This window comes from Pomacea canaliculata, linkage group LG4 (assembly GCF_003073045.1).
Source record: "Pomacea canaliculata isolate SZHN2017 linkage group LG4, ASM307304v1, whole genome shotgun sequence".
Classification (NCBI taxonomy): domain Eukaryota; kingdom Metazoa; phylum Mollusca; class Gastropoda; order Architaenioglossa; family Ampullariidae; genus Pomacea; species Pomacea canaliculata.
Genome location: NC_037593.1, coordinates 4,744,514 through 4,766,228, shown reverse-complemented (window position 1 = coordinate 4,766,228; position 21,715 = coordinate 4,744,514). Strand labels below are relative to the sequence as shown.

General features: G+C 42.6%; 1 protein-coding gene across 3 annotated transcripts; it reads right to left on the bottom strand.

Annotated features, from left to right (window-relative positions):
- Nucleotides 1-2,096: 2,096 nt before the first annotated feature.
- LOC112562606 (solute carrier family 13 member 5-like) lies at nucleotides 2,097-21,124 on the bottom strand. 3 transcript variants are annotated; one of them, XM_025235949.1, is made up of 15 exons: nucleotides 20,978-21,124; nucleotides 9,326-9,501; nucleotides 9,057-9,206; nucleotides 8,547-8,662; nucleotides 8,207-8,331; nucleotides 7,964-8,087; nucleotides 7,324-7,491; nucleotides 6,806-6,934; nucleotides 6,389-6,490; nucleotides 5,737-5,841; nucleotides 5,041-5,159; nucleotides 4,407-4,513; nucleotides 3,915-4,076; nucleotides 3,438-3,575; nucleotides 2,097-3,082 (listed from the first exon to the last, which is right to left on the bottom strand). In XM_025235949.1, the coding sequence occupies exons 2-15, from the start codon at nucleotides 9,425-9,427 to the stop codon at nucleotides 2,951-2,953; spliced, it is 1,779 nt and encodes a 592-aa protein (XP_025091734.1). In that variant the 5' UTR covers nucleotides 9,428-9,501; nucleotides 20,978-21,124; the 3' UTR covers nucleotides 2,097-2,950. The 3 variants fall into 3 exon arrangements, with proteins under 3 accessions (XP_025091734.1, XP_025091733.1, XP_025091732.1); XM_025235948.1 differs by lacking the exon at nucleotides 20,978-21,124 and adding an exon at nucleotides 12,641-12,775; XM_025235947.1 differs by lacking the exon at nucleotides 20,978-21,124 and adding an exon at nucleotides 9,788-9,987.
- Nucleotides 21,125-21,715: the final 591 nt, after the last annotated feature.

The window sequence follows — 21,715 nt, the reverse complement described above, 5'->3', positions numbered from 1 at the left end:
GGAAGTGGCCATGTCTCGAGAGAGAGAGAGGGACGTGTGGCTGGTTTCATCACAACCTACTTACTGCCAGCGCCACTTGCGCCTGAGGCTGAGACTCGAGTGGCGGCGGAAGTGGCGCGGGCACCGGACATGGCCATCGCACCGATGACCCACTTGGCCTCAGCCTGTGGACTTGGGGGGAGGTGAGGACTGGGGGTGGAAAGAGCTTCTGCCAGACAAAAAGGTCTGGCGACGATGTCAGCGGCAACTTGACCAGCTTTCTTCTCGCTGTTAAGACCACGGAAGCTATAAATATATATGTATTCAACTTTCTGCGCAGCCGTTGCCCTAGATAGTGAAGTGCGCGCGCATACTTCCTTCATTCATACGTATATCTATATATAAACAACTGACATCTCACACACATAGAGTTTTTCAAATATCTATGTTTTCATGTAAGTACACAAAGTCTCCACCTAGTGTTGTCTATAGGTTCTTGAAAACTGCTATTTTCAAGACTTAAAGTTTTGCCGTTGCCTAGGTGATCTACATGAAGGAGCTAAGTTCCTAAGTTATAATCTGGTTGCTAAAATATCACCAAACGCCTGACACACTGCAGAAAAACCTAAATACCCATGATATGTAAAATAGAATCCTTTCAGAAAACCTGTGACCTGTATGGTCCCTCCGTCCTGATATCATAACAGCTTTGCGGTTTGAATCGTTGCAATGGGCAAGGTCCATGTGTTGAGAATACGTTGAGACCTGTTGGCAACACAATGTGTTGTTGTTCCGCACAGTTGCTTCTAACAGCTTTGAAAGAGTTCGTGTCTGGCTGTAGGGAGGATCGGTTGGGGGAAATGGTGTGAGGTCCTAGTCAATCTGTCACGCAAATACGTAGGTGCGTTTAATCATTATTTCCAATTAATGAAGAGTATATATTGCAGCAGTCTCCTGAATATAATCGCTTGGGTTGGTCGGTTAGAAACTGGTTCATTATCCCCAGTCGCTAAACGTTTTGAGTGAATGATGACTATTCCTTCATCTCACAGCACTACTGTACACTCTAATGTAAATAAGTTTTTCTTACACAATAAGCCGACGCCAAGTATTTGTGGCGATAGTGACAGTAAGAGAAATGTTTGAAATGGTTATTGCCAACACCAAGGCACTTCAATGTCAGTAAATAAAACTATTTACAATTTGACAATCACGAGCTACAATGAACAAGGAACAAGTAGGATATTGTGGGACCAGCAGAGGTAAGGTGGACTGTCTTTGAGAAAGATCCCCAACAGCAGAAAACATTGATCATCCACGACAAGCAATGGTCATCTCTCTACCTTCTGGTCATCACATGCTGACGGAGTGAACTCCACCGGTTGTGACGTCACATGCTATTCACGCGCGAGAGCGAAATTTTGCAGACTTGCTGACTATAGGTGGACATCGCCAACTTTTTAAATTAGATAATAAGCCGCTGTATTTTTAAGGGAGTGAACTCGAATGACTAGTGCAGCAAATACTGGCCCTTGTCTGAACTCTCCGGATGGCAGGTTAGCGATGTGGCGCCACGCGTCCGCCATTCTTTGTCTTTTGTACCCCAGCACCTCCCTATGTGCGGTTACCGCCCCTGCCTGTCTCCCTGTTTGTCCTGCAGCGCCGTCTATTGTAGATGTACAATAAAGTTCTTCGTCAGATCCTTACATTATTCAGACTTGCGCAGAACTTTGGTCTGGAGGTGTTATTATAGGTTATTGACACAAACATGAAGACAAGATACACAAAACATTTTCTCTCCATACAAGTTTTCAGACCCCAGTTTAATTACATCCTCCGGAGTTCTCATGCAGACTCTCAGTTAGAAATATCGGGAGATTTATTTACTAGTCACAGAAATACGTATAATTAGATAAATATGTCTTAATGCTATTGAGATTTTATTCCTGAGGTCATTACTACGAAAACTTGTTATTTATTAATGGGACGCAACTCAAAACTTTTGTATTACAAGCTAACGTGATTGCGTCCCTTGAGATATCATTTGACATCTGTAATACTTCATGGCAATTAAAAAAACTAATCGAGACAGAGACACAAAACTCAAGGAAATGCTGTTATTTGATAAATTGTTATTTATTCAGACTTCTCAAAGCACAGATTAAAAGAACTGCCAGTCTGAGAGATTCTATTTGTCAAACTGGTTTATTCGTCATTGTAAAAAATGTAAAAAACAAGAGTAAAATGCCTTTGTACAAGGAGTAATTCATAGAAACCAGGGCAATACAAGTCCGTGATAGAAAACTCGCACACGCACACACACACACACTTTTGCAAGCAATATCTCACGATGCATTAGACAGTTTATTCACAATGGGTGGAATGAGGAGTGACTGAATGGATGAGTTACTGAGTTAGTAAGTTAGTCACTCAACAGTTCAATCGGCGTGTGGCCGGTACACAGACAACTTCAAAAGATGTGGAAATGTATATTCTACACATCTTCGTCAACAAACGCGTAAAAGTTAAGACCACTGAAGATTTTGAAATATCTGGGTAATTAGAATAATTTTACTTGAAGAAAACGATAAAAATAAGTCTTTATAAGACTAAATAGAGTTGGTGATGCTTTTCTCATTGTTTATGTCTGGTAACATTCAAACACTGGATGAGTGGGCATGAGGATTTGACTGGAGCATGCGCACAAACCGTCATGCAAACTCGTGTACAGCCTACCCGCACTCAGTGAACCTCTCAGTGAATCATACCCAAGAGCACAACACACAAAGAAAATGCAGCGATGAACAGTGAAAGTCCAGTACAATGATCCCTGTTGTTTTACAATTTTCTGGACGTGCATTCTCTGCATCTTCAACACACGTGTCACAGAAAGACCTTGGATTTAGAATGTTGTAAGCAGAGTAAAGTTTGTTGCCAGCACAGAAAGGAAGACAGGTTCCTCTGTCGGCCCTCACAGCAGGCTCGTCGCATTCATTTGCCCCTGGGGTAGTGTCTGAAAGTCAAACAGGCGGTCTCCCCAGGTTCCAGTAGCAAGGACAAGAAGAGGAACAGCCAATATGTTCATGATGAAGCCAGTGCCAATCTGAAAAAAATTAATAATAATATTAATAAAAAAAATAAGTTGTACCACAAAAGAAGAAAAGTAACAACGGCAATAAAAGTTGTAACAGGAACAACAGCAGCAGCATTAGAAATCTTAGTAGTAATAAAAAAAATAGTTGATAATATTAGCACCATACGTTAATATAACAATAGTACGATAATATTTTAATAATATTATGATAGTATGATAATTACTCATATTTGGAGGAAATAGTGTCTGGCATTGAGTTTTACCAAATGAGAAAAAAAAAAAAACAAACAAAAAACAAACAAACGCCCCACGCTAAAACTGTATTAACTAGCTATAAAACTTATCGCCGTTTTCTTCCACGTACCATGTCGATGATGCGGATGTGACCGTAGGAGAAGACGATGGCGTTGGGTGGCGTTGCCACTGGCAACATGAAAGCGAAGGAGCAGGAGACGGCGCCAGGGATCATGTAGTACAGCGGGTGCACCCCTGTGTTCACCGCCTGCAACAGAGCAGCACAGGAACCTGTCTGAGTCCGTCCTTAACTGGACAAATGTCATCGAACAAATGTGGGAAAGTTGAATGTGAAAGTCAAGATGGAGGGCGACCGTTAGAGATTTTGTATTTTTCTCTAACATACGTAGTCCAGACTTGATGGCCGGTACATTGACCGACATAGTGGAGCTTTGCAGCACTGAAAGGTTGATGTTTTAGGGACACGTCACAGATTATCTACAGTGTCATCAATATACTCTTCGTTTCATTAGCTGGCGTTAAGCAGCATGTCACAGTCAGTGGTGTGACATCATCAACTGACGTCACCATGCCTGTGCGCACTCACCAGACGACCGAGGATGGGCATAAAGAGAATAGCGATGGCGGAGTTGCTGGTGACTTCCGTGGCGGCTGCAGCGATGAAGCAGATGATGAACAGCATCCCCCACTTGTCGACCCCTGAGAACACCTCCAGCTGCTTCCCTATCCAGTTGGACAGCCCTGACGCCTGAGCACGTGACAGACAAAACTTTTATTCTCGTACCATCTTCCAGACCCTTCAAAGCACCCACCCTCTTCCCTCGTTAAAACGAGAAGGTAAGAGCTTTACCATCCGACTGTTGAATATTAAACTGAGATGCTAGCTCTGTTGGTATATCAAAAATCTACCTCACACAAGAATTTGTCAGTGTACATACAATGACATAAGTCAGGCTTTCTTGTTTTGTCTTTGTAAATGACAAGGAGGTGATTTGGCAGGCAGACAGAAAGGGTAAGCTAAAAAGAAAGAAATGAACGTTTGGCTTCTGCTATTCCGCGCATGCGCGCTGCCCTTTACCCTGCAGCCATCGGACAAGGCGAAGCCACCGCCGAGCAACAGCATGAGTGACCATGGGAACTTGGAGTGCATGACGGGCCAGCTCAGCAGCGGGGGCACCAGGCCTCCTGTCAACAGTAATTTAGATACATTAATATCCAGGGCGCCACGCCTGCTGTAAACAGTGTCATCAGGCTAATGTAAACATGTCATCAGGCTCCTGTAAACACTGTCGTCAGCTCCTGTAAACATTGCATTGCACATTTCAACGAGCCTCCAGGCCTCTGTAAACATCGCATTATACATTATACATGCCGTGAGTTCACTCCCTTGAGAGATTCTCTTTGATCTTGAAAAAAATGTGCAAGCTAAACAACTTAAAATTTACTTTAATATACCAGATTTTAAAATAGCCCGTTCAATTAATTTTTTTAATTTAAACATTTTGCTTTAAACGCATTGGAAGAACAAAACTAGTCTCTACTGAAAACAGCGTAGTTTTCTAACAACTAATTTTGGTCCCACATTCATACATTCTGTCTTTTTGATGTTCGTCCTTTCAATAATCATATAAAGTTTTTCTATAATTCGTTAAAAAACTGACGATACAAAATGTTTAGTAAGAACCTTGTCCCGAGTAAGTCATGTGACTCACCTGTGTTCTCACTATTGTTGATGTCGTATCTGCCTTTTCTTTTCATGAATGGTAGTACAGATGGAAAAACGAAGAGAATGAAGCCAATAAAAATGGCTGGTGTGGAATCTTTGACGGCGCTGGAATCGAACCAAACAGGGTTGCAGTCAGTGTTAAAAGCGCTAAAATCTTAATTATTATACAAGCGGAACACAGGTGTCTGCCAGAGAACAGAAGGTGTACAAACTGAGCAGAACAGTGAGGTGTGTACCAATCAAACAAAACAGTGAGGTGTGTACCAATCAAACAAAACAGTGAGGTGTGTACCAATCAAACAAAACAGTGAGGTGTGTACCAATTAAAGACCATTGTAAAGAATGGATAATTAAACAAAGAACTGTGACAAGTGCACCAATTTAAACAGTGAGTTTTAAAAGATATTTTAGCCAGAAAATATATGCTGCAGACTTTTACTTCTACACTGCAGTGAGACAAAGATATCTGCCAGCTTCCTGTAGGCTACAAAAAAGAATTTTCGGATCATTTATTTAGAAAAACTTCCGGAACTCGACCTGGTCCTTCCGCTCTCAGCGATGCTCACTCCAGTCTGCTCTCCTAGTTCACAGTCGTGTTTGTAATATGATTGTCACAGGTAGCCTGGGCAAGTCTGAGACTACTCAGTGACAATACTTCTACCTACTCTTACTCAAAACTTACTCTTTCTCGAAGAGAATTCCCCAGCCTCCGACACCGCTCAGGTCCCGTGTGATCCACAGCAAGACGAGAGTGACGAACCAGAAAAGCACAGAGCCTTCTGCGAACCTTCAGGGAGACAACTCAACATTAGTCTCGTGATGTGTGTTAGTAAGTAGTAAAAGCTCTACATGTTTCCCCATTATCTATTATGGGTTACATATGTCTAACTACTCTCATCATCATTAACAGGAGTCGCAACCGTGGTGACTATTTTGTGTCGTGGCAAGAGTAGAAATGACTTTTCGGTTGTGATTGTAAACAGAGAAATCTTTTAATAATACCAAGTTGTTAGTTATAATAGTTTTGTTCTCTTTACTCTTATTTCTTGCTTATTTTTCTTTACATTTTATTTGCTTGCCTAGTTTTCTTCTTTTTTTTTCCTCTTGATTTTGTTTACTTGCTTATTTCCCTTTATCTTTGTTTAGTTGCTTGCTTGTCTCCCTTTACTTTCATTTATTTGCTTGCATCCTTTCTCTCCTTCCTGTTTATTCTTATGTGCTTTCCGCAGTGCATTCGTAGTCATTGTTCGTCTTTCTCTCACACCTACGCCTAAACAGAGCCATAAGACAAAGTACATCTGACGCCTAACTGACGCCACTTGACGCGCACTCACGTCATGGATCCCAGCTTGATGTACTCGCTACGGATGATCTCCTTCACCCTGGCGTTCCGAGCTGCTCGCTCCTCGCTGCTGACACAACAGGTCGACAGACCCCTGAAAAGACAACATTTAGACTGAGATATAGGAGGCGCTACCGAGCTTCTGCTAACGTCTTCACTGACATTTTTTTTTAAAAAAAAACCCACGAAGACCTCGTCTGTAAAAGGACGATCACAAATAATTTATTTTTAAACGCAATATTTATTTATTTTCTTTATCTAGTTCGTTTAGTTATTTAGTTTAGTTTGTTTGGTAGTCTGGTCAGTGCGATAGTTCTTTAGCTGGACTGACGCCGTGTGCTTCAGGACAAACGACAATTTCACGTTGAGTACAAATTACTGTCGCGCCGGAAGTGAAGCCGCGCACTACCTGCAGCGAAGAAAAGCGATCTGCAGCAGGACCCAGCACGTCAGAAGCACGAGGACTGAGAGGGGAAACCCGAAGCCCATCCACGAAGCGAAGGTCACAGGGGAAGTTTGCCCATACTCATGGTACAACCTATAAACACATCAAGAAAAAACCGCTGAAGACGTGCGACGTAGAAGACGTAGGACAGTAAAATGGCGATAGGACGTATTATAACACACACACAAAAGTCGCTTAATTGTTTTGTTTTAATGCTCCTTGTGGCATTGCCTTATGTTTTCGACGCATGTGGAAATATTGTCCCCCTTTCCATTTAGACCAACCAGCGGTTAGCATAGCAACCATCCCATGCTTTTGCCACCTGGAAAATTCTATTCCTTCCCTCTCATCATTTCAAGTGGGCTAGGGAAGACATCAATACAATGCAATATCCACATCAACGTTTTCCCTTTCTTTATTAACTCTTTCCACCTTTTCAGACTTTCTTTTTCTTTCACCCTTTCATCTTTCTATCGCCTTACGAGTCAATAGCGTCCTTGAAGATGAGGTTGGGTCCCGTTCCAGTTAAGGTAGCGATACCCCCAGAGTTAGCAGCATAGCAGATGCTGAGGGACATCCCCTTGGCCATCAACCGGATGTGTGGGTCTTCCTTCTCTTTTTCCTTTGTGGCTGTCATGCCTTCCTCTGCGCTGCACGAATGTTCATTGGTTAGACATCCTCCTCAACTACTGTAGCCGCAAAGATCACAGGGAAATCAACTCAACACGTGGGCTGCATTGATGACAGTTGGACTCATTTCTAGACATAGGCTTACCCAACAGGATGTTTTTTTTATGTATTTCACTTACGTTTTTAGCCTGGCTTAGTTTCAAGATTTTTAAGCAAGAGGCGAACTCTGAACCTTTCTCATCCGCGTGCATGGCTCAGGACATTACTTTCTGTAACGGTGATTCAGGCTCAGCATGGCTACATCTCATTAACCTGTGCTCTAAAATGTCCTTCTGGATACGGCCTCCCGTGACGCCAGACTGTATATTTTACATAAATAAATACATGCTACCCCTCACCAAAAAAAATTAAACAGCAACTTCCAGCTTAGCTTCATCTTCAGTGGGTTGGTCTTACAGAACTATTTAAGTTTAATCTAATGGTATAGCTCACCTGACTATTATCTCTTTATTCTGTGAGTTGAAAGTATTATCGTTTTTGTCGCCGTCATCAGCTCTACCGTTTCTGACCTTCCCCTTGTCCTTCGTGTCGTCTTCATCAACTGATCCTTCTGAACCTAAAGAAGACAGAGTTAACGCCCCTCTGAGTTTTACTACTTATTTGTGTGTATTCATATGTAGGTATGTATACCTATACATCGCATGTTTGTATTGTATGTATTGTAAGTACTTGTACCTGTGTGCGCTGTCTTGAGCTGCTGGAGGATGGCCTCTGTGATGGGAATCATCATGGCGGTGGTGGCAGTGTTGGAGATCCACATGGACAGGAACCACGTGGCCAGCATCAGACCCAGCATCAACCTAGACAAGAAGCTGGCCTTCTCAGTCGTACTTACAAATATCCTCTTTTAATCTGCTCGTCATAGCTCAGAATAAAAAACGTGTACCTGATATACTAATAGTAACCATTTTCGTTAGTTTTTCGTTGAATTTTTCAGAAGTTTCCAAACAAAAACTTCCAAAAACTAAACTCGCTCTTGCTTTTCTCAATCCCTGCAGCCGGTGCTAGAGCTTACCATCTTGGCTCAGCGCCCACGAGCATGAGAACTCTAAGTGCTATCCGTCGATGTAGGTTCCAACGCTCGATGGCGACGGCCACCATCAGTCCGCCCAGAAAGAGGATAAGGATGTCCTGAAACAACCGATGGATGTTTGGGATCGGTCCTTAACACGAAATTCAGTTAATCATTCAGGATAAGAAGTTAATTAGGCATATCATGACCCTGCGTTTCAACCTCCTGTTGACGGCGATGTTTGAAGGCCAACCTACCACAAAGGTGTGTGAAGTCATCACCTAAACACCTCAGATCCCTGACTGTCCATCCGGAACAGTTGTTTAAAAATCAAGTAAACAGCCAGCACAAACAGAAAACTAGAACAAAGATACACTTACAAGTATACATCTACCAGGTCACTGCTCAGAAGTGCAAGAAGGTCAGAGGCATGGCGAGCATGCAGGTAAAAATACAGATTGCTTAGACACTCATGTGATTACATCATTTGCAGGTTCCCTGTGTGGTACTCACACTCATGTACGACTTGGCAGTTGTGGCCGCTGGCATGACCCCCATCATGGGGAAAAGAAAGAGCGGCAACAGGGCCGTGACCGCGATGGGCACCGACTCGCTGATCCAGAAGACTGCCATGAGGATGAGGACATAGGCGCATTTTGCTTCCTGTAGAAAGACAACCACACCTTGAGCGGGACTGACGCCATCTTGACTCTCATTCACACCTTTAAAATAGTTCTCCAATGCCTTAATTATTTATTTGTCTGTTCATTTATTTCAATTACCGATGTCTTGACGATGAGCGGGAGCGGGAGAGTCAGGAGTGGTGTCAGCAGAATGATCAGCTGAGGTCGTATGGACTTGATCTTGGGCCAGATGCCCGCCATGTTTTCCCACAGGCCTCTTGTGTTTGACGTCACACCTGTCTCTTCACAAGTCGGTATCGTTCCGTAGCTCACTCCTTGAACAGAAGAAAAAATACAAGTCACACAAATAAGTAAATTCCACTGTGATACGTACGACCATTATCGTGTCTTGATGTCACGTGACCTGCAGCTTTGTCTTGCTCAAACACAAGATGATGGTGATTGAAAAATGAAAGGGGGATGATGATGATGATGATGATGAGGAGGAGGAGGAGGAGGAGGAGGAGGAGGAGGAGGAGAATGTCATCACTATTCTGTGCCGACACAGTTTTTTTTCATGTGAAAGAAGAAGGACGGAGATAAAAATTGTATGTAACGTACGCTTCTGAGTGCGCATAAATGTCTCTAGCAAAGACAACGTCGCCATGATGCCTTGACATAACCTCGAGAACTAACAGCGACAGTCTAAAGGCCATGTGCTTCGAGAGTTATCACCCCTGACGACGCTCGTGACCATGAGATAACAAGGAGGGCTGCCTATCACGTGACACTAGCCCCGTATATCGTATCTGTCAGGTGGCACGGCGCGCTTTGTTTACGACTTCATAACCAGATCATCTCTACATGCGAGAGTATCCATGCTTAAAAAAACCAAACAAACAACAAAAACACAAAAAACCCACAAAAAACAAAAGCAAAACAAAAAACCAGACACACAGACAAACGGAAGACATGCAGCCTCCCAATGATAGTCTGAAACTTAGAAGCTGATGGCAGATGCCTCCCCAGTGAACTGTGTAATCAAAACCTCAGCAATATCTTCATTATTCTTTTGAATGAAAGGGGATGTCTGTTGCGATTTGAAGAACTGATACCCTGAAATATACTAAACGCAGTTTTTGGAAGGAAATCGTTCTGTCGATTTGATCTTTGACCTGGAACACTGCCAACCTCAAGTGCTTTGAAGTGCCAGCGCACCTTCCGTCTGCAGGAAGTGGTTTCTGTGACCAGCCCCAGGAGCTGGCCCCTTATTTCCCGTCACGAACTGGACGGAGCGATCTGTGGAAGACAAACATGTAACACCAAAGGAGACGCAGTGTATCATGTCACCTTTGTATCTCGCGCAGGTATTTGTGACCTATTGACCTATTAACCTCGCTGGCATTGACTGCTTCACGGATTGAGCTGTCTTTTGAGATGACGGGTAACTGTAGAAGATTGAGCAAATATTTAAATTACAGACACGTGAGAGGAAACAGAACAAGGCCTCTACAAGGTGAATATCTGTACCTATGTAAATGTATATTACGAGGTTGGAAGATATTTTAAAGGAATTTGCTGTGGGTAAGGATGTGGGCGAAAAAGTTGTTATGTAATGTGGATTCAAATCATTTTGCCGCAGGTACCTGAGTGTACAAGACTGGGCTGTTAGCTGGACTCTGATGTTTATTCATACCACAGGCCTTGTGTTTTGTTGAATAGAATAATAGATGAGAGGGAAGCAGTAGCTTGGGTAGGTCTTTAAACTCGGAGGCGCGAAGAGCCGAGAGTGAAGAGTGTGGTGACTGCTTGAGAGTGATGGAACGAGACGAAGAAAGTTAAATTAAAATACTGTCCACCGAACCTCTCCATGAGTGAAGTTTTATTGGAAGTCACGATCCCAACGACATAAAGCCCTCGTCTTGCACGCAAGCACACACACATGTATATATCTTTATATGTAATAGGCGAGGGAAGGACAGAAAAAATAAAGAATTAAATTGTTTCTCGTGAACCTAGGTGCTCCCTGAATCCCGCATTAAACCCGAGAACCGTTTTCTGATCACGTGGTGACCTGCGTGGGTTAATTGTTTATTCCAGGCCATGTCCATTTTAATTGCGAAATGCTCGGAACTAATGCGACAACATCCTCCGACAGCCGCCTTTAGCATAAGGTTGGTTGGATCCTCCAAGAAGCATGAAAGGTCGAGAGGGCGAGAAGATGTAAAGTTTGTGTGAAGTCTGGAGATAAGGTGTTTGGACAAGAGTACAGGGTACACACCCGACAGTCTTCTAATTGTACACAACACAGAGTAAGACAGAAAAATGTCTGTCTACTTTGCTCTTCTGTCTTTCTCAAACATGCTAGTTTAAAAAAAGTCATTTTAACAAAATTCTGTTTAGTAAGTGGCAGTCAGATATTAGTGCAAAAAGAGGTTAGTCTGCTGAAACTAGAGAGGATCACGTGGTCTGCTTAAGTACATATGTCATAATGAATCCTGTTCACTGAGTTCTGTCACTGAACGGTTACTGACCCCACTGACCTGTCCTGACCCTCGACGTTCTTTGTCGGCAAACTTAGCGGCCACGTGTGATTTAGGGAGCACTGCTCGCTTTCCATGAAAGAAATAATATTTTTATATTTTATTTGCCCCTCAATTATTCGTTTTATATGTAAATATATGTGTATGTGCTTTTCTCATCATTTCTTTTTTTTTTTCTCCTTGCTCTTTCTTCCTTCAACTCTACTGACGTCAGCTAGTATTTTAAAATAAAAAACACATTAATTTCTTCCCATGTCCTCGCAAAATCCGTCAGCGAAACATTTTTGTTGAGATGACCTGTGAAACGACATTAACTGCATGTTTAGTGCGTGCACGCCTATAGGAGAGAATGACATTTATGTTACAGTTTTAGTAAATAAAAAGAGAATATTTGATGTCATTAACATTAAAAGCATTCCAGGAAACTTTATGATCGGGGAAGAAAAATGTTATCAAAGGAGTTGAACTCTCCATCACTGTAGGTGTCTCAGGCAATGTGTGGGAAAGCGGGAAAGATAGAGGGACTTGCAAAATAAATAAAATAAACATTTTGTAGTGTACCTAGTGTTGAATGTAATTATGGGTGTTGAGTTCCTGTCACTTCTGTCTGTTTCTACACTCGACGTTCATGTTGGTTTGTTTATTTGTTTATTTGTTTGTGATTGAGAGCACGAAGCGCCAACCCACAACAAAGAAAATGTTTATACATCTGATTCCCTCATCCCAGAAATTTTGATAATTTTTATATTATATCAGAGTTTTAAAACAACAGAATTTCCATGTTTGTTTACACCGCACACCAATATCAAACTTAGTGACAGTCAACTGTAAAAAAATTTCAGTCGCAAAATGAAAACAAACCTCAATTCCATTTTCCGAATTAAGAAAAACTAAGAACAAATTCCGGAAAAAAAACAAACAGAAAACTCACAAAGCTGCTTCAGTCCAGGTTCTTGTCGAGTTAAGGACGAACGCTCAGGAGACAGCACCGCTTATCTACCTCGCAATGGGGGATCCGATTATATCCTCCATGCTGACGTCATATCACGCGCAATAAAGAGCGAAGCTTGACGACACCAGCGAGGGCGGGCGGTGTCTCGATGAGCAAATGTGAGGGGGGAGAGGAGGGGGAGGCGTCAGTCTTTTTTTTGCACACGGCTTTCAAGGATCAATGTCAAGGCCATAACAGCTTCCTACATTAAAAAATAAAAGCTAAAAAAAAAGACAAAAACCGGGGTCAGGGGTCATGAAATGAGAGACGCTAAAGATATTCACCAACGCTCCCCAGCCCTCCTCTCGTCCTCCTCCCTGCCATTGGCAGCTTGCGTGTCGGCAAAATGTCGCCCAATTATTCAGGCAGTAATTTGTCGGCCTTCATCCTGTCGGCGGTTAGAAGTGACGTGGCTTCACGCCAGGTGCGCAGTTCAGGTGCGCAGTCAGCGATCACCGGCGTCTTGTTCGTTGTCGTCGTCATCGTTGAAAGCTCATTGTCATCCTGTTTGCGGAATCAGGAGGTTGGTGTACGTGGCGACCTCTGTGTGCAGTTCCAGCTCAGACTGCTGGGAATTTGCATCCTGTGGCTGCTGAGCACGAACTCACCTCATCCTCCTCCTCCAGTCCTTTCTATTTTAAGGATAAGTACCCCGCCCCTTTCTCTCCTCTTCCCTCTACTGCTTTCCCTCCAGTCTTTCTCTCTGTCCTTCTCTCAATCTAATAGTCTCTCTCGGCCGATCTTTACATTTCCATCTCATTTAAAATTTTTCGGTATTTATGGCTGACAATAATCCAGGCATAACACGTCTCCTTGTTGCTTACCTTGACAAAGCATTAAGAAGGAGGAATAAGAATATGACACTCTAGTCTTTATTTGTATAATTTGTATAAGCCATTTAGCTAATATATTTTATGTAATAAGCTATTAATGTAACAAAATCATGGCTGACGGCCAAATCATTAAAAATGTTCGTTTGTTCGTTCATTCGTTCGTTCGTTCGTTCGTTCTCTTAGCCGATCAGGTGGCGCAATGGTCAAATGCTTTCAATGGGATTTGCGTGCCGTGGGCTTTGATCTCAGGGACCCGGTGTTCTTCCCGTTTACAACCTTTGTTATGACTCGGGGTCAGCCATTAAAACAGACATCTCTCTCTTTCCCCTCTCTCTCTCTCTCAAAGGTTGATATATTAAGACATATGCGTAGCAATTTACTACCTGACATCTGCATAGAGACAAAACAAAGATTTGTTTTATTATCTTCTGTTTCAGATATGTTGACTTTGGTGATGAACTATCCTTTAGCGAGAAAAAGAATGACAGGACAGAGCTGAATTAAGAGATTCAGTATGGAAAAAAAAATAGCCTTCAAAAATAAATAAATCTTCTTTCTCTCTTTCAATCCTCATAATAAGCAAGCTAGAGTGAAAATTCTTTCCACGAGAAAATGTGACCAGGTGAGATCTGAATTAAGAGACAGGTGAGAGGATTATAGGTTACTAACAATTCAGGTGAGCAAGGGGCAGAGGGCATTCCCAAACGAAATTGGCCATCATCGTACAACTTGCCCGACATATTTTCCTCCCGTGACACCCCTTCCTACCCCTCCATGTCTCACTACACCATGTCTTCCCACCTGTACCGCCTTGATGGACGTTCCCTCGGTTCTCAGGTTTCTTCCAATTTTCATTTCTGTCCTTGCATTCTTTATGTCTCTGCTTCCTGTCCTTCCCCTTCCCTCCAACACACTGTGTGTGTGTGTGCATGTATCTCTGTGTGTGTTTGTGTGCATGTATCTGTGTTTATGTTTGTGTGTGTGTGTGTGTTCCAGCACAGTAATGTTCAGAATATGTTTATGTGTCAGCGCCACGTGTATCCACATGCATGGCCGGACGTATGGTGTGTCCTGAACCTCCCTAAATATTCAGGATAAACTTCACAGCTCTCTGCATCTCTTTACCCTTTACCCTTTACCCTTTACCCTTTACCCTTTACCCTCACAAGCCCAGCGACACCAACACGATATACATAAGCAACGTGTGAATGTTTGAGACAAGTTGAAATGTCGAAATTATTCTATGGGTTAGTAACTCCAAAAAGTATTTTCATCATCACTAAATTAATTCAATCAAAATCTGAATGCCTGGGTAATGATGTAACATCAACAAGTTTGAGCTCTGTCTTTGAACATTTGTTTTGATGAAAACTCTCTTTTTCAGGGTGAAACATTTAAGTGCCTTGAAATCCTTGAGACATTTCCGAATCTCTTTCATACAGAACAATACTTTCAAACTATTTTAAATATATATTTTATACTCTATACTTTATTCCAAGTCTGTGCAGAGAATTTATAAGAGTGTATTGTTTATCGCACGGGGCTGAATAAAATATTATGTTTAAGTTACCACAGCAAATATTTCTCATGCCATGTTAAACTGAAGCAAAACATTCCACCCTGCACACAATTGTATTCTGAACAGAAACTCACCTGAAGAAAGAAACAAACAAACAGGTAGAGAAACTTGTTGCCACAGTCCAGGTGTGTCTTGCTGCTGCAGCTGTTTTCGTGTTCTCAAGGACAGAGGCTATGTTGTTGTTTCCCCTGTGTTGTAATTAATTGCTGAGCATCTCGGTGTCAAGGCTCTAGATGTAAGACTCGGGGCCTCCGACAATGAGGATGATGAAGTACGAAGCAGGAAATATATTAGCTTGTTCTCTCTGAGCACTTTACTGCTCAGTGCTTCACTAAAAATAAGTTGCAAAATAAAATTTTGCATGGAACGAAGAAGAATTACAAAATATAAATAAAGCAGAGAGAGAGAAAGAAAAAGTGTGTGTGGAGAAAGTGTGAGCAAAGCTTGTCTGCCGAGGAAACCTCACCTTTGGTCAACATCACGACCATTTTTTAAGATTTATTCGGAACATAATTCTGATAACACTTGTTTAAACACGAGCGCTGGAGGTGTGACACTAGTGAAGAGCAGTGTTCATATTTTTTTTCCGTGGATGTGGTTTCATTCTACCACGAACTTGTATCACTGGACTGCTGGCAGACGATTTTTTTCCGAGTTCACTACTAAAACGAGGCTGGTGTGTACAAAGCTTCCGGTTTAGTCACAGTCTTTGTTTAGGCTCACCGAGACTAACAGCGGAGAACTTCACAAGAGGCTAAGCGTTGGTCTCGGCAGACAGACAGCAGTCCACCTATACACGTCTGTGGTTCTACACTTGCTGACGACGTGAAGAACGAGAACTGAAAGGAGTTTAAGAGTTCAGCCCCTTCGTTATAGAGGAACTACTGGACGAGACAAGGAAGGATCTTAGGATGACACCATCAAATCCACAACAAAATTTGATAAATCAAAAGTCCCGAAGTTAATGAGAGAAAAAAATAATTAAACATTTTAAGACAAGGGATTAGTTAAATACGCCATGTCACAGAAATCTGTGTCATAATGATTATTAAAATGATAATTTCAGGTAGAAATAATGAGTGTGAAAACTTAAAGAAAGGTAAAATTGCTGCACCAAAAGGGGGACATTGGGGGCACCAAGGAAACGACCAATGGCGTCGGCTGGCCAAAGCCTCACCACTCACCACTCACCTGTCCGCTGTCACCTCAAGGCCACTCTCACAGCGACAGTCTCACGTGATCATGTCTAAAAATAGACTCCATCTGACAAGAACAGACTGATGCATTTTTAATGTTGCCGGACAGGTGACGAAAGTACAAGCAACAATAACATCAATCAAGTCACAACGCGCATGCGCACTAAAGCGCCTACAATGAACTCGAGAAGATCATTGGCCAGTGGATTTTATTCTTCCGCGTGCATCAGTAAGCAGCTGCTTCCGGCTGTTTGCTCAACGAGTTCGTCTCTGACCTCATCACTCTCGACTAGACATAGCCCACTTGTTTGGCCCTTCCCCTGACAAAACAAAAATAATAAGACAATCTGGGAGGTTTGTTGGGGGACCTCGCACCCATGGCGTGATCATGTCCGACCAGCGCCCCCTGGTGTTGTAACAACAAACAGTTTTGCTTGGCTGAACCTGCAGGGTTCAGAGGTCAAGGGTATGGTCAGATGCTTGAGTGCAAAACACATTTGACAAATGACAAGCGACTTAATTAATGAATCCGTTGGGTGAGTGCTAATTATAGCGCACATCATGTCTTGAGGAAGGGATCTCTTGCAGTTACATATTATATGATGACAAAACACAGAAAAATAGACAATTGGTGTGGTTAGTCTCTGTATAAACTCAAACGAGGAATCGTTGTCAGCAGAACTAATTAAAACTGCATATGGGTGAGGTTACAGTTATGTTGTCCAAAACTACACTTCTGTCACCATGACGACTAGGGTAAGCATAATGATGATGAGGAGGAGGATAAGGAAGAGGAGGAGAAGAGGTACAGCTCATTCATTACTGTAAAAGAAGAAAGGGACTGTTGTGGGAAGGCAGTTCTTACCAGCCCCATTCAAGTATGGCTGACTTGAACCAGAAAAATAGAAAGATAAAAGATATGGGTCATACTCCCGGCTTTACTTACAGAAGTCTGCTTGCCGTTCGGTAAACACTGACAGCCACGTATATGGATGTAAACAAGGAGAAAGGTCAGGTCCCGGAGATTAGGTTCGGGTGCAAACTCAACGTCAATACCCGAAATCGTGCTCGCACACTACCCACACGGGTTTTAAACAAGGCGAGGGGTAGATCGAGAATGAAAAGCTTTTTTGACTTTTAAAAATGGGGTACACTTCTTTTCTCATGCTTAGGAGGTTAGTGCACGATACTATATACTATTCCCCTTTATCTGGTGAATACCCTCTTCCGTTCTCCAAATACACCTGCAAGCAAGGCTGTACAGGAAGTGGTCCACAACGCTGACGTCAGGATTGTATAATAAGTTTCATCGTGGAGGCCTCAGCCACTGGGAGAACTGGGACCGTATCTTCATTAGGCCTATTTGTGTCCAACAGGACTTGGCAAGTTTACGTTTTTCTGTGCAAGGAGGTGTTTGCAAGTGTTTCAAAAGAATGGAGGCTGCGGGGGGTAAGGGGTCACCCACCTTTGTGGAAATAGTATCCTGCATTCAACTTTTTGCTTACCGGAGTGGTAGAAGAAAATGAGCGCCCCCTGGTCCTTGAATGTTTCTGTTTGCTTACTTACCTCCGGTTTGGTAAGGATCGTCCGGCTTTAGTCATGTGTTTGTATTTTCCCTGTTTACCCTAACTGTGTGTGTGTGTTCGCGAACACAATGGTGGGACTACACTGGTGAGGAACAGTGGAACAGTACAAAGCGCTGTACATGTCAGTTTTTCCATCGGGGGGATCAAGTCTCCACAGTTGACAGCACAGTTTAGTATACGCCTCCAAAAATACAAGTTTTTACTTGAAATTATCAAAGCGAAAATAGGACTTGACAAATATGTTAAAACTAAACCACATTCATTAGCCATTTATTGTTAAAAAACTGACAAGAAATTATTTGTGGACCACAGACATTGAAGGTATAGTCGAGGCTGTGATGGCGGTGATAAGGCTGTCACGTGCTGTGTGACGTCAGCGAGGGACAGGAAGTGTCGGTCATTGTTAGGATTTGAACTCAAGTGATCGGTGTGTGCATCGTTAGTTGGATAAGTGATATATATATATATCTTTGTGATAACAATCAAGATGGCTACGAGCCAATGTCCAACCATATCCTGTCATCAGCTGACACTGGGGTCATCGGAGGACGAGAGAGACGAAAGAGTTCCGTGTCATTCTCTTATTAAACACAGCATCCTACAAAACAGTCAACTTTTCCACATGAACAGGGTTTATAGACGAACTTCAATCTGATCCTACTCTTGACGAGGTTCTAAGCAGTTTTATGTTGTCTTTACAATCCTTTAACACCACAGACATTTAGTGTCTAGACCTATTCACGTCTCCGATTGTCGCAATAAACTTTTCTACTATTTTTTAGCAATGAGGTTGTGAAATTTATTGTTTTCTGTTTATCCTTTCGATGGTAACGCCTTTCCCTCGGAAATCTGAGTACGAGGCCAACCATTAGCTGTAGATTAACCACAAGTCCCTTAAATTTTTTTTTTACCAAAAATACTACGTTTGGATGACTGCTGAGAACTAGGAATACACCTGTCCAAACTGTGGTTAGGTGTGAACTCGACTCCTTGAACACATTGGTGACAACCCCAATTTCTAACTTTGATTTTCTTACGACTATAAGACGAGGTGTTTGTCTACTGTCATCTACGCGTGCATCACAAAGAGCCGTGGTCATATCTCTTTTTTTTTTGTAGAAAACTGCGTGCGCACCTTTGACCTGACCAGGTGTGACGAATTGTAGCTAGTGTGTGTGAAAAATATATTTTGTCTGATCTACTCCCCCCTAAAATATCACTGATGTCACGACTGCACGAGTTATTGCTCGTCACCTCCCCTGTCCCTCCCTCGCCGCTACCACCATCGTGAACACACGCGCACACAGCAGACCAAGTGTTTCCGACTTTTGTTTTCAATAGACTGGACTTCATTAGAACGTGGTAAACAGGATTTAGCACGATAAGGGATGGATTCTGGGGATGGCCTCATCCACCGATGGCCAATGACGTCTTCATCTAAGGACACCATGATCACATGACCAAGATGGCGCGCATGAGCCAGTTGATTAAGTGCTCCGTCCCTCGGATTGCAGGGGCCACGAGCGAACTGCGGACATGAGTGAAGTGAAATATTGAGTCACGTGACAGGAGCAGCTCACCACCCTGCGGACTTTCACAAGCACATGCACGCGCGCTAATTTGTCTTTGTTTCATGTTAAGTGGCAAGGAGGATCTGTTTACGCAGAAACAAAGCCGAAAATTATGAGTGCGGGGGTTTGACGATAACAGTTTTGTTTTTAGTTATTTGTTGCAGAAGGATTTCGGAAGGTTGAACATCCTTAGAAATTTTACGATGGCGCAGCGCTGATAACAACCTTCTCCCCTCAACATGAATGCAAGGCGCTGGTACAAGCCACCAACTACAATACACAACAGAACATCTATTGAAAGACTAATACAAACATCCTCACCAAGGCTCTAAAGATGAAGCTTCGCGAAAGAGACATGGGTACTGCAGGGACAACATCAGAAACATCTTCACGAAGAAGTAGCGAAAAAGAAAAAAAGATCCCTCTAACGATCCTCCTTCCTGGGAAGAGACAGAACCACTTTGCCATTGGCATTACAATTCCACATTTTACTGCCAAGCAGGAATAGAGGAATGCAAGCTAGAAAACCCTGGCGCTGGCCATGCTAGAAGAAAAGCTACCACCAAGAAGCATGGATATGGTCTTACACAGATGGGTCAGCAACGAACTCCATCCAAAATGGAGGAGCTGGAGTATATATCCAGTACACGACAGACTAAAGCACCACTGTTACCGACAGTTACATTTGCTGCCATCCCCAGGGAACTTCTTTGGAGATGCAGAGCATATCCTAGTCGTCACGATCGCAAACTGAAAGAAAATCATCTTGTTTCCGAAGTTATGAAGCGATGTTCAGACAGCTCGAACACTATTCATATTTCTTTATCCTTAGAACCTTTTACCACTGCTTTGTAACTGTAGCTACAGGGGTAAAATATTTGCAGGGTCTGGACACCACTTTACAATTTTGGAAACAAGACACTTTTCCTTGAGTTCACCTTGTTGCCCCGTGGTAACGACTTACCAGGAGTGTAGCGTCCTCCTGCAGTTTGGAGGTCTGGCAGCGGGAGATGTTTCAAACTCTAGCACTAATGAACATTTAATTTGATATTCTTACACTAATTAACATTTTATTTCAAATTTTTACATTAATTAACGTTTAGTTTCACGACAATTTTTTTACGACAATACTATTTTAGTGTCCTCTTCTGGAATTTTGCAACGGGTATATCACATCTTTTGCATCTCTCACAAAAAAAAGCTCTTTGTTAGAGGATCGCCATACCCAACGGGTATTGAAATCAATTTTCAGGACCAACCAGACTGAAAACAGATTCCAAGCGACAAACCTGTGAGCACTGTACTCACAAGCGAAAAATCCAGTAAAGCCCGTTAAGCCCGGATGTCTTAAATCTCACAGATAAGGTGATGAACTCCGAGAGTCAAAGTTCGCATTCTTGTCTTTGCTTTCAGTACACGAAAACACGAAATGGAAACTGTTTGTTAAGGGCTTGAAGCGGTCGTGGCAAACGTTTTCAACTGCTAAAAAATAAAATTTCAAATCTCTCTTACCGAACTTGAGTGTCGCCTCGCGTCAGTTGGAAATCTCGTTGACCGCACGCGACACTCTCGTCTACTGAAGCGCTCGTCTGCTCCAAGTAACACAAATCCTAACGAAATCCACCCGCTTGTCTGTCTGTCTGCCGAATCTCCGCCTTTACGGATTAAAAATAAATAGTTCGAGTTGTCAAAGGACTTTGTAGATCGTATCCGGGTGGCTGTCAAGGTTGAGTGTTGCCACAGTTGGGCCAATGCGCGTGTTTTGCGCAGGAATCATCAGGTGAAGCTTTGCTACCTGTACTCAGAGCACTGAGAGACAGGTTTCGATTCTCTGTCTGACTAGAACTCGCCTTTATCAATGCTACAAGCTTTGAGATAACACTGTTTCAAAACAAACAAAATAGTGGGACTGAAGAGAAGAAATCGGCAGAAGACTGCTTTTTTTTCGCTTCAAAAGATTTTTATTCAGCGATGTTGGGTGTACAGGGTGGCTCACATTTGAAAGTAGCAAACCTCCATTAATTCTGTCTCTCTCGGATCAGAGGCGATGAACTTTTAAATGACCTACCCTGTACATTATGCAACCGTCTAAAGAAAGAAAAAGATGGCTGCATGTCAATTCCAGTGCAGTCTATATTCATTCTGTCTGCATTGTAAATTTTCTGAAAACAAACAATGTATGTAAAGAGTAGCTGATCTTTATTCAGAGAGTGAGTTTGAGTGGTGAGTATGAGTACAGTCCTCTTCTCT

What these genes read in the sequence shown, in the direction of transcription:
- LOC112562606 (XM_025235947.1), bottom strand. Translation starts at nt 9,833, where the DNA reads ATGGCGACGTTGTCTTTGCTAGAGACATTTATGCGCACTCAGAAGC. An exon ending in GTGGGCGCTGAGCCAAGATG is followed by an intron (nt 8,332 to 8,546) that starts GTAAGCTCTAGC and finishes CTTCTTGTCTAG; the next exon opens with GTTGATGCTGGGTCTGATGC. An exon ending in ACATCCGCATCATCGACATG is followed by an intron (nt 3,083 to 3,437) that starts GTACGTGGAAGA and finishes AATTTTTTTCAG; the next exon opens with ATTGGCACTGGCTTCATCAT.